General features: G+C 38.6%; 1 protein-coding gene across 1 annotated transcript; it reads left to right on the top strand.

The window, feature by feature from the left end:
- The first annotated feature begins 530 nt into the window (after nucleotides 1-530).
- LOC139864765 (uncharacterized) lies at nucleotides 531-12,148 on the top strand. Its single transcript, XM_071853334.1, has 6 exons — nucleotides 531-948; nucleotides 2,058-2,111; nucleotides 9,296-9,349; nucleotides 10,505-10,603; nucleotides 10,698-11,078; nucleotides 11,163-12,148. Exons 1-6 carry the CDS (start codon nucleotides 531-533, stop codon nucleotides 12,146-12,148), a joined length of 1,992 nt encoding a protein of 663 aa, XP_071709435.1.
- The last annotated feature ends 935 nt before the right edge of the window (nucleotides 12,149-13,083 follow it).

Raw genomic sequence — 13,083 nt, 5'->3', positions numbered from 1 at the left:
CTTGATATGTCGGATACACAGGACAAATCACTTTCGGCTCCTAATCAATCTTCACCCTTTAAACTAAACTTAAATGACTATCCTACCCTTCCCCAAACTTCACCAAAAAACTCTTCCCATTCTAACCCTCTATTCAATAACGATGGCTCTTTCCTTGCTAAATTCAATTCTTCCAGCCCTTTTAAAAAGGATACCCTTGATCAATGTGACAACAATTGCAAAGATTCTTGTGACAAAATCAAAGCACGTTGTCCTCCTTTAAATGATGGTAACCTATCTTTCACTCCGGTTAACGAAGACAAGACAGTGAAAAAACCAAAGGATAAAGCAGCTAATTGGACTGATGATGTCCCAAATCTGTCCAGCATGTTCGATACCGCTAGCGAAATCAATCACGCCATCCACAATGAATCAAACTTAAAAGAAGGATTCTATCAAGACAAGAAACTCACTCACAAAGAAGAAATGGCCAATTTTGGAGTTTTTATGCAAAGCATGGCCGACGACGATACTCCAACTCACAATAAACCATGAGGCTTGCCTCGTGGAATACTCGGGGCCTCGGTACCAAGTCAAGAGGTCGAATGGCCGGGTCTTTAGTCAATCGTTTTCAACTTCAATTCTTAGCCATTCAAGAAACAATGGTCAAAGTGGTTTCACAACCTATTCTCAACGAGATATGGAGACACTTCGCTTTTGAGTCAATTCAAGCGGAAGCAAATGGGAGGTCGGGAGGGATGTTATCAATATGGCGAGTTGACTTTTTCTCATTAATCCAACATTGGATTCGAAAATATTGGATAGCCACTATATTGAGGTACATCCCTAATAATCAAATTGTTCTTATAGTTAATGTATATGCGCCTCAACAAGAACTCAAAAAGAAATTTGTTTGGTCACAACTTTCTAGCATAGCAAGAATGTGGCCGGGTCCATTATGTTTCTTAGGTGACTTTAATTCGGTTTGTTCTTGTAACATCCCAATTATTTAAGGTATTATTTTATGTGAATTTTTATTGCTAAGAAATTAAATGGTAAAGGTTATTTTATGTTAAATGGACAAAAGTTAAGTTTATTGGTTAAGTTAGGAAGGACTAAGGGTGCAAAGTTAAGATTAAGGACTTCTCTAACCATAGTTGTGGTGGGGAGGGTAGAAAGTGCAAATAAGCTAAAGTTATTTTAATAAAAAGAATAAAATGCTGGAAATTGAGTTTATTCACAAAAAAATTACAGAAAAGCTTCCTGTATATGTATGTGTGTCGACTTTGAGGGAGAAGAAGAAGGAGAACCACAAATTGTTGAAATTAGACTCATGCAAGCTCAATTTGGTGAAATCTAAGATATTCTAAGCACACTAGCAAGTCTCAATTCTTCTTATTTCTCTTCTTGTGCACAAATTAGGGTTCTTGAACTCTAAAAGTCAAGGTATGAATTTTATGTCTAAGTATTGCTTGTATTGTGTGTTAATGATGAGATTTATGCTTAAGAAGTTGCTATTTGTTGAATTGTGCACAATTGTTTGAGTTAGAATGAAATTGTTATTGATTTTGGAAGAAGAATTAAGTATGAACTTGCATTATGGATTTATGGTATGAATATGATGAATTTGGTGATGTTCTAGTTAAATTTCTAGTCATGCACACCAAGTGTTTGTTAAAATGTCTCAATGAGAAGTTTATGTGTTCTAGTTAGAAATTATGATGAAGGATGTTCATGTATGAGCTATTGTTATTGTTGTAAGTCATAGAAATTGATTATTTGATAATTTAAGGGTGCTAGTAATGAAATTGGATTATTATGCACATTTGATGAATAATAAAAGGATTGAAGGAAAGTTGCATGTATTGCTAAAAGAGATAAACAAGTAATGTACATGATTAAAGTTATGAAGTCTAATTGGTAATATTCTTATCTTAGAAAAGATGAGATCAAAGCTAGATGTATGTATGTTGTGATTAGGGGGTTAAGTGAATGTATAAGTATAGAAAGATATGAAGATTCATGAAAGTTGTGATTTTGATTGAGTTATGTGATTAATGGGATTAGCTCATGTATAGGTGCTAATCAAGGAAAAGAGGTTGCAAGTGATCGAGGAATTTTGTGTAAGCAAGGTGAGTTCATAGGGGGTAATATGGGCGGGTCAAGAGTGGCTTAGTGTTCTCGGATTGCATCCGTGCAAGAGAGAAACGACTAAGTGCACTAGTTATGTAGCTTAGATAGAACTATTGGGTTAACCTAATAGTTGTATCTATGGTTGATGTTTAGCTTAGGCAAGGTTATTACATTGCTAGTAATCTTGCCTATGGTTTGTGTTAGCTTAGACACATTAAGTGTCTATGTATGAGATGATGATAGCTTAGGCATATTTAGTATGTCTATGGTTAGCTTAGGCATGATTACTAGGTTCGGCCTAGTAAGTCATGTCTATGGTATGAATGAATTGGATCCGAAAGTATGCAAGCAACCAATGGGTTGAAGGATAAGTGTTATGATTATGCCCACATGTTTTGTGTTTTGTGTTTTATTACTTTCCTATAACTCACTAAGTGCAAAAGCTTACCCCTATGATGTTTTATGTTTTAGGTGCTAAGGTCCATCGTGAAGGTAAGGAGCCCGTGTAAAGCGCTAGAGGAGCATTGGCATAGCGTAAGTGGTATTGCAAGTCCCTTTTTGTAATCACGCTCTACGGTTACCGCTTATTAAACGCCAAGGGCTTTGAATGAGTCATGTTTGTTATTGTTGAACTTGGGACCAAATGATGGTTTTGATTCATGAAAACACGTTTTGTTGTCTAAATGTTGTTTATAGATGGTTCACGATGTTAGAAACTGATTTCTGATGTTTGTGTATGAATTATGCAGTTTTAAATATGTTTGAGTATGATGAAAAGTGAAAAAGTTTGGTTTAAGTGAAATGTTGCAGATCAGCCCCCGGATTAGTGTTATGTCGCGCCGCGGCCAAGGGCTCCGCGCCGCGGCATATAACTGATGTTGGGAACAGAAGCAAGGCTAAGAAGTATAAATTTTCCTGTGTATTGTCGCGCCGCGACAAGGCTGGCCGCGCCGCGGCATAAGCCTTGTCCAGGCAGTAACCTTGTTTTTCAAAAAAAAAAAAAATTTTTTACTCGATTCAAGGCGTTAAAAGTTGGTATCAGAGCTGTGGTTTAAGGGACTTGGATAACCCACGATAGGGATTATCTAGGCTTAAACCATTGTTGTGAAAGGATAAGCGGTTTAGGACTTGCATAAGTGTTTAAGTCGTATAGTTGTGCCATGCTCCATAGGGTAGAGTCATTGACAAGACCCATAGTATAATGAATAAGATTACGAATTGGTTTATGTAAGGAGTTTGATACCCGCTAGCCATGATGTCGTGGTAGACTAGATGTGTAATGAAATGGTGTAATAACAACAGGCCATTGCTATTACTTCATTTTAGTACACATGGACGTCTACTATGGTCATGGTGAATCGAGTTAGGAATTCTTTCGGATTGTTTGGTTTTGATGAATAATGGTGTTACCGGTATTTGAATTAATGGGTTGAATGTAATTTTCAGAATGGCTATTGTATTGCCAAACCGAGGTCAAGATGAGGATGATGAGTACGTCCGCACCCCATCCACGAAGTCTATAGAAGACTCTCAAAACGAATCGGAAGAAGTTAACATGCCAAATGACATTTCGGGGCAAATAGGGCAAGCCTTGATACGTTATACCCCAACCTTGTTAGAAAAGATCAAGACGTTGATCAATGATCAATTAGATGAGAAGTTAAAGACTTTTGTTGCCAATAACCCTACCTTAAGAGGTGAAGGGGGAAGTGGGGTAAGGCAAGAAGAGGTAGAAGCCCCTAAAAGAAAGGATGATCGTTTTGAATATAAGAACTTTGCAAATTGCCATCCCCCTGAGTTTCATGGTAAGGTTGACCCTATTGTTAGTCAAAGATGGATTGATGAGATTGAAGAAACTTTTATGCTATGTGAATGCCCCGAGCATTTAAAGGTAATTTACGCGGCACATCAAATGAAGGGTAGTGGTTATGAGTGGTGGAATTTTATAGTTAAGTCTCATGGGCGAGACGTGGCTACAAGTTTCTCATGGGACAAGTTCCGTGAAATGTTTATGACTCAATTTGCTCCACCCGCTGAGGTTAGTAGGTTGAAATCTGAGTTTATGAATATAGAGCATGGAAGTAAGTCGGTGACCGAGTTTAATGCCGAGTTCAATGATAAGTCTCGATTTTGTCCGGACTTTGTGTCAAGTCCCAAGTTGATGATGGATCATTATCATGAAAAGTTGAATCCCGAGATAAGTGAGTTTATTGACAAGAGCACGTATAAGACTTTGGCCGAAATGATGAATAGAGCACTTGTTAGAGAACACGAACTTAGGAAGAAGGCGGCGTTTAAACGGAAGTTAGATCAAGACTCTAAGGCGATGCATAATGTTAGTCCGAAGAAGGGTAAGTTTGGTTCCGAATCCCCGCACAAGTCAAAAGGGGGTTTTGTGTCGGGTAAGAGCGGTGGGAAAGAAGCCAAGACGTGTAGTAGGTGTGGTAAGAATCATACGGGTGAATGTAAAGCGGGTACCACCGATTGTTACTCTTGCGGGAAGCCGGGTCATAGGGCCGCCGAATGTCCTAAGAAAGGTAAGCAATGTTATTATTGTTTTGAGAAAGGTCACTTTCAAGCCGAATGTCCGGAATACAAGAAGGATTTAGCTAGTGGTAGTGTTAAGAAAGAGGTTAAGAAGGAACCGAAGGCTAGCGATAGCCGACCAAGGTCCCGAGCTCATCAGATTACCGCACTCGAAGCGAAGGAGTCCCAAAATGTGGTGTCAGGTACCTTTATTGTAAACTCTTTACCTGCGCATGTTTTGTTTGATTCCGGTGCTACGCGGTCGTTTGTATCATATTCTTTTTGTAAGCATTTTAATATGACCCCAAGTATGTTAGAACACCCATTAGAGGTTGAAATAGCGGATAATAAGACCGTGATGGTGTATGATAATAAGACCGTGATGGTGTATAGTATCATTAAGGGGTGTGAAATTATTTTGGATGATGAAAAGTTTGTCATTGATTTAATACCCATGCAAATGGGGGAATTTCAAGTAATTGTGGGCATGGATTGGCTAGATGACAATGAGGGGATAATTTTGTGTCGTAAGAAAATAGTATTAGTTCAATCACCAAGTGGAAAAGTTATATGGATTTATGGGGAACGAGCTAGGCGTGCAATTCCTATATGCACATATGCTAAGGCTAAAAGATTTTTGTCTCATGGGTGTTGTGCGTTTTTGGCACATGTTGTTGATGATTCGAAAAAGGTTGTTGAATTAGATGATGTACCAATAGTTAACGAGTTTCCGGATGTGTTTCCAAGTGAATTGCCCGGTGTACCTCCCGAGCGAGAGGTAGAGTTTAGAATAGATTTGATACCCGGGGCCACGCCAATTGCCAAAGCTCCCTATCGATTAGCCCCGTCGGAAATGAGAGAAATGATGACTCAATTACAAGATTTGATAGATAAAGGTTTTATACGTCCTAGTAGTTCACCTTGGGGAGCTCCGGTTTTATTTGTGAAAAAGAAGGATGGAACTATGAGAATGTGTATTGATTATCGAGAATTGAATAAAGTCACTATTAAGAACAAGTACCCGTTGCCAAGGATAGACGATTTGTTTGATCAACTACAAGGTGCTAGTTTCTTTTCAAAGATAGATTTAAGGTCGGGTTACCATCAATTGAAGGTGAGGGAATAAGATGTCCCTAAAACGGCTTTTCGAACAAGGTATGGTCATTATGAGTTTGTGGTTATGCCGTTTGGATTAACAAATGCTCCGGCCGCGTTTATGGATTTGATGAATAGGGTTTGTCGACCGATGCTTGATAGGTTTGTAATTGTGTTCATTGATGACATTTTGGTATATTCTAAGAGTGAAGAGGAACATACGGTACATTTAAGACAAGTATTAGAGACTTTAAGAAGAGAAAGATTGTTTGCTAAGTTCTCTAAGTGCGAGTTTTGGCTTCGTGAAGTTCAATTTTTGGGCCATGTCATTAATAAGAAGGGTATTTGTGTTGATCCGGTAAAGATAGAGGCAATTATGAGATGGGAACCACCTACTAATCCTACCGAGGTTAGGAGTTTTCTAGGTTTAGCGGGGTATTATCGACGGTTTATACAAGATTTCTCTAGAATAGCCACCCCACTCACCAAGTTGACTCGTAAAAGTGTGCCATGGAGATGGGAAGAAAAGCAAGAACAAGCGTTTCAACTCCTTAAGGAGAAGCTTGTTCAAGCTCCCATATTGGTTTTACCGGAAGGGAATGAGAACATGACGGTTTATTGTGATGCTTCTAAGAAAGGCTTAGGGTGTGTATTGATGCAAAATGGAAAGGTCATAGCTTATGCTTCCCGGCAATTGAAGGAACACGAGAAACGTTACCCTACGCATGATTTAGAATTGACGGCCGTAGTTTTTGCTTTAAAGATTTGGCGTCATTATCTTTATGGTGTTAAGTTTTCCATTTATACCGATCATAAGAACTTAAAGTATTTGTTTGATCAAAGGGATTTGAATGATAGGCAAAGGAGAGGTCTCGATTTGGTGAAAGATTATGATTGTGAGATTTTATATCATCCCGGAAAAGCGAATGTGGTGGCGGATGCTCTTAGTAGGAAGTCGAGTCATCAACCGATTAAGATAACAAGTTTGGCTATGGTAATATCGCCTCGAATATTTGATGATATTCATGTTGCACAAGGTGAAGCGTTATCGCCCGAAAACGTGAGAAAAGAAAGGATCAAGGGGCAAGTTGATAATTTTGTGGTAGATTCCCGTGGTTTAAGGCTTAGATATGGGAGGATTTGGGTACCTTTGCAAAGTGGCGTTAGAAGTGAGCTCCTAGACTTAGCTCACAAGTCTAAGTATTCGATTCACCCCGGTGCTACGAAAATGTATAGAGATTTAAGGAAAGACTATTGGTGGCCGGGAATGAAGAGGGATATAGTTAAGTATGTACACAAGTGTCTTACTTGTCTTCAAGTGAAAGCCGATCATCAAATGCCTTACGGTAAGATGCAACCTTTAGAGGTACCGGTTTGGAAATGGGAGCATATTACAATGGATTTAGTGACTAAGTTGCCTAAGACCCCTAGACAACACGATGCAATTTGGGTTATTGTTGATAGATTGACTAAGAGTGCATTATTTTTGGCAATAAGGGAAGCTTCTTCATCGGAAGCAATGTCTAAGTTGTATATGAAGGAAGTTGTTGCAAGGCATGGAGTACCGGTTTCCATAGTTTCGGATCGAGACACTCGATTTACATCTCGATATTGGAGAAAGTTTCAAGAGGAAATGGGTACTAAGTTACATATAAGTACCGCGTTTCACCCACAAACGGATGGTCAAAGTGAACGGACTATACAAACTCTCGAGGATATGTTAAGAGCATGCGTCATCGATTTTGGTGGTAGTTGGGATACTCACTTACCTTTAGTTGAATTTTCGTACAACAATAGTTATCATTCTACAATCGGAATGGCGCCTTATGAGATGTTGTATGGAAGGAGGTGTAGAACCCCGATATGTTGGGGCGAAGTAGGTCAACGGGAATTAGGAAGCACGGAAATAGTACAACAAACCACCGAGATGATTGACCAAATTCATGAAAGAATGAAGGCGGCGCAAGATCGACAAAAGTCTTATGTTGATAAAAGGAGAAAACCGATAGAATTTCAAGTAGGTGATAAAGTGATGTTAAAAGTTTCTCCATGGAAAGGCATCATTCGTTTTAGAAAGAGGGGAAAATTGGGTCCAAGGTTCGTGGGACCATTTGAGATAGTGGCGAAAGTTGGGAAGGTAGCCTACCGTTTGGCTTTACCCGATGAATTGAGTAATATTCACGACACGTTTCACGTGTCACAATTGAGAAAGTGTTTGGCGGATGAATCAACTTATGTTCCTTTGAATGAAATTGAGGTTGATAATAAGTTAAGATATGCGGAGAAGCCAATAAAGATATTGGAGCAAAAGGTTAAGCGCTTGAGAAATAAGTCGGTTACATTGTTGAAGGTATTATGGCAATTTAGAAAAGGTTCCGAATGTACATGGGAACCCGAAGAATGGCTCATGAAGTATTATCCGTCATTGCATCAAGAGTGGTTCACGAGGACGCGAACGATCCAAGAGGGGGAGAGTTGTAACATCCCAATTATTTAAGGTATTATTTTATGTGAATTTTTATTGCTAAGAAATTAAATGGTAAAGGTTATTTTATGTTAAATGGACAAAAGTTAAGTTTATTGGTTAAGTTAGGAAGGACTAAGGGTGCAAAGTTAAGATTAAGGACTTCTCTAACCATAGTTGTGGTGGGGAGGGTAGAAAGTGCAAATAAGCTAAAGTTATTTTAATAAAAAGAATAAAATGCTGGAAATTGAGTTTATTCACAAAAAAATTACAGAAAAGCTTCCTGTATATGTATGTGTGTCGACTTTGAGGGAGAAGAAGAAGGAGAACCACAAATTGTTGAAATTAGACTCATGCAAGCTCAATTTGGTGAAATCTAAGATATTCTAAGCACACTAGCAAGTCTCAATTCTTCTTATTTCTCTTCTTGTGCACAAATTAGGGTTCTTGAACTCTAAAAGTCAAGGTATGAATTTTATGTCTAAGTATTGCTTGTATTGTGTGTTAATGATGAGATTTATGCTTAAGAAGTTGCTATTTGTTGAATTGTGCACAATTGTTTGAGTTAGAATGAAATTGTTATTGATTTTGGAAGAAGAATTAAGTATGAACTTGCATTATGGATTTATGGTATGAATATGATGAATTTGGTGATGTTCTAGTTAAATTTCTAGTCATGCACACCAAGTGTTTGTTAAAATGTCTCAATGAGAAGTTTATGTGTTCTAGTTAGAAATTATGATGAAGGATGTTCATGTATGAGCTATTGTTATTGTTGTAAGTCATAGAAATTGATTATTTGATAATTTAAGGGTGCTAGTAATGAAATTGGATTATTATGCACATTTGATGAATAATAAAAGGATTGAAGGAAAGTTGCATGTATTGCTAAAAGAGATAAACAAGTAATGTACATGATTAAAGTTATGAAGTCTAATTGGTAATATTCTTATCTTAGAAAAGATGAGATCAAAGCTAGATGTATGTATGTTGTGATTAGGGGGTTAAGTGAATGTATAAGTATAGAAAGATATGAAGATTCATGAAAGTTGTGATTTTGATTGAGTTATGTGATTAATGGGATTAGCTCATGTATAGGTGCTAATCAAGGAAAAGAGGTTGCAAGTGATCGAGGAATTTTGTATAAGCAAGGTGAGTTCATAGGGGGTAATATGGGCGGGTCAAGAGTGGCTTAGTGTTCTCGGATTGCATCCGTGCAAGAGAGAAACGACTAAGTGCACTAGTTATGTAGCTTAGATAGAACTATTGGGTTAACCTAATAGTTGTATCTATGGTTGATGTTTAGCTTAGGCAAGGTTATTACATTGCTAGTAATCTTGCCTATGGTTTGTGTTAGCTTAGACACATTAAGTGTCTATGTATGAGATGATGATAGCTTAGGCATATTTAGTATGTCTATGGTTAGCTTAGGCATGATTACTAGGTTCGGCCTAGTAAGTCATGTCTATGGTATGAATGAATTGGATCCGAAAGTATGCAAGCAACCAATGGGTTGAAGGATAAGTGTTATGATTATGCCCACATGTTTTGTGTTTTGTGTTTTATTACTTTCCTATAACTCACTAAGTGCAAAAGCTTACCCCTATGATGTTTTATGTTTTAGGTGCTAAGGTCCATCGTGAAGGTAAGGAGCCCGTGTAAAGCGCTAGAGGAGCATTGGCATAGCGTAAGTGGTATTGCAAGTCCCTTTTTGTAATCACGCTCTACGGTTACCGCTTATTAAACGCCAAGGGCTTTGAATGAGTCATGTTTGTTATTGTTGAACTTGGGACCAAATGATGGTTTTGATTCAGGAAAACACGTTTTGTTGTCTAAATGTTGTTTATAGATGGTTCACGATGTTAGAAACTGATTTCTGATGTTTGTGTATGAATTATGCAGTTTTAAATATGTTTGAGTATGATGAAAAGTGAAAAAGTTTGGTTTAAGTGAAATGTTGCAGATCAGCCCCCGGATTAGTGTTATGTCGCGCCGCGGCCAAGGGCTCCGCGCCGCGGCATATAACTGATGTTGGGAACAGAAGCAAGGCTAAGAAGTATAAATTTTCCTGTGTATTGTCGCGCCGCGACAAGGCTGGCCGCGCCGCGGCATAAGCCTTGTCCAGGCAGTAACCTTGTTTTTCAAAAAAAAAAAAAAAAATTTTACTCGATTCAAGGCGTTAAAGTTCTACTAATGAAAGGCTTCGTGAATCCATTGATCTTCAAAGCATAGCCTCGTTTAACTCTTTCATTCTTCAAGCCAACCTTTTTGATCAACCGCTTTCAAATGATAATTTTACTTGGGAAGGTCCCCAAGGGAAACTGTCTCGAATTGACAGATTTCTTATCAACTCTGTATGGGCTCAACTTTGGCCCGATACGATTCTTCAAACAGATCTTCCCGACTGTTTTGATCATAAGCCCATTATATGGGGCAAAAAATTAATTTCGTGGGGGTATTAAGCCTTTTAGATTCAACAATACTTGGTTCTCATGTAAAGGGTTTGTAGAGCTGTGCGAAAATCATTGGAACAATTATAACGTTCAGGGCTGGGCTGCGTTTATCATTGGGAAAAAGTTAAGGTTGCTTAAAGCCGATCTAAAAAGTTGGAAGTCCACCCTACAGACTCAAGATGAATTCACTATCAAACAATGTGAGCTAGAGATTCAAAGGTTAAAATATTGTTATAAGTTTCGTGACCTGCTTGATACAGAAGCTGCTGATTTGGCAGCCTTGAAACAACGCAAAAAACGGTTCAACATTAGGCTTGAATCAAAAAGAAGACTTCATTCTCGTTTTCATTGGCTAAAGCTTGGTGACAAGAATACTCGTTTCTTTCACCTCATCTCTCGGATCAAACAGCAATCGTCCTACATCGCAGGTATGCAAATTGATAACGCGTGGGTCGATGATCCTCCAATCGTCAAATAATATGCAATCTCGTTTTATGAATCTCTATTCAAAGCCTCCAATTCACTGTCCGAGGTCATTGATGTCGATTGGGATACACTGAATTTGGCTCAGGTTACTGTTAGTATTCGCGAGTCTCTCGAGGCTCATTTTACAGCCTCTGAAGTCTCTAATGTTATTAAAGGTTTTGATGGAAACAAAGCGCCCGGCCCCGATGGTTTTTCGTTGCAATTTTTTAAAAAGGGTTGGCATTTTTTAGAAGACAATATCATGGATATGTTTTTTCAATTTCATGAATATCCCTCTTTCCCTAAAGGTTTCAATTCTTCTTTCATAGTCTTAATTCCCAAATCGAATTCGGCTAGAAATATTGAACACCTTCGCCCTGTTAGTCTTATTAATGCTCCCTACAAGATATTGGCCAAAACTCTTGCAAATCGGCTAAAAGTTGCAATCCCGTCTATTATTAGTGAAAACCAAAACGGTTTTGTACCATCAAGACTTCTCATGGACGGGGTCATGGTTGTTAACGAAGTGGTACACTTAGCAAAGAAAAAGAAGTCTCCCATTCTTTTGCTAAAAATCGACTTTTCAAAAGCGTATGATTGCATATCACACGAATTTTTAATCACGGTTTTACACAAGATGGGATTCGGGTCCAAATTCATATCATGGGTTGAAACGTGCATCTCCAAAATTCACTTTTCGGTTCTTTTGAACGGTTCTCCGTCACGAGAAGGCATCATGAAACGGGGCTTAAGGCAAGGCGATCCTTTATCTTCCTCCCTCTTCATCATTGTATCCGAAATCTTGAGTAAGTTGCTTTCAAGGGATTTATCTAATGGTTTGTTGGAAGGGTGTAAATTCGGGCATGATTTAGTTATCAACCATTCTCAATTCGCGGACGATACTATCATTTTCGCTCAACCGAATTTTCGTGAACTCAATCGCATCAAATACATTATGGGGATTTTTTTACCATTTATCCGGGTTACAAATGAATGCCATCAAGACCACTTTATATGGTATCCATGTCTCTAAAGAGGAAATGATTTCCTTCTCGGCCATATTCGATTGCAAAGTTGGCATTTTTCCAATGGATTACTTAGGTGTCCCAATTGGTCTCACTTCTAATCGTATTTCTATGTGGGATCCTATCGTCAATAAGTTCAAAAAGAAACTTGCCGGGTGGAAGGGTAGATGCCTTTCTTTTGGAGGACGACTTGTGATGGTTAACACGGTCATCTCCAATTTACCTCTTCACTACATGTCTCTTTATAAAGCACCTTTGTCTATCATCAAGCAACTTGAAAGATATCGAAGGAATTTTCTTTGGGGTGGCGATTGCCTAAAGAAGAAAAGTTGTTTGGTTAAATGGGAGGCGGTGTGTCTTCCTAAAGATATGGGTGGTTTGGGGATTACGCCTCTACGGATCAAGAATTTAGCTATGTTAGCTAAATGGTGGGCAAGGTTAAACACCAACAAGCAATGTCTTTGGAAATCGATTGTTACATCCTCCTTTGGTTATTCTTTGAGGGGTAAACTCATGAACAACGTCTCTTCCCTACAAACTTCACAACTATCTCCAATTTGGAAGGACTTAATTCACTTGCAAAACGATCACTCACTCCATTATATATTGGGTCCTAACATTTGGAAGTGGAATTTGGGCAACGGGACGAATATACTTTTTTGGCATGATTTGTGGTTTGATGGGGGCATTCTAAAAGACTTGTATCCTTCTCTCTTTGTCCATTGCATTACTCCTCTAGCTATTGTGTCTTGCTTTCGGCATCCTCGTAATCTTGCGGTTCAACAGGAAGGGTGGAACTTACATTTGACCCTCCCCCTCACTTCCCTTGATTCATCTCTCCTCGACTCTTTGAAACACTCGCTGGCAGCCTTGCATTTAAATGAATCTGTCCTTGATCAGGTTGTTTGGTCCGCTGCTGCAGATGGGTTATACACGGTGTCCG

Source organism: Rutidosis leptorrhynchoides, chromosome 8 (assembly GCF_046630445.1).
Source record: "Rutidosis leptorrhynchoides isolate AG116_Rl617_1_P2 chromosome 8, CSIRO_AGI_Rlap_v1, whole genome shotgun sequence".
Lineage (NCBI taxonomy): Eukaryota > Viridiplantae > Streptophyta > Magnoliopsida > Asterales > Asteraceae > Rutidosis > Rutidosis leptorrhynchoides.
The sequence above is the reverse complement of the archived record's forward strand: the minus strand, read 5'-3'. Positions and strand labels throughout refer to the sequence as shown.

Coding starts and splice junctions, on each gene's coding strand:
- LOC139864765 (XM_071853334.1), top strand. CDS start 531: ATGAGGCTTGCCTCGTGGAATACTCGGGGCCTCGGTACCAAGTCAAGA. Junction 949..2,057: donor GGGTCCATTATGTTTCTTAG/GTGACTTTAATT, acceptor GCTCATGTATAG/GTGCTAATCAAGGAAAAGAG. Junction 10,604..10,697: donor TCAAACAGATCTTCCCGACT/GTTTTGATCATA, acceptor TCTCATGTAAAG/GGTTTGTAGAGCTGTGCGAA.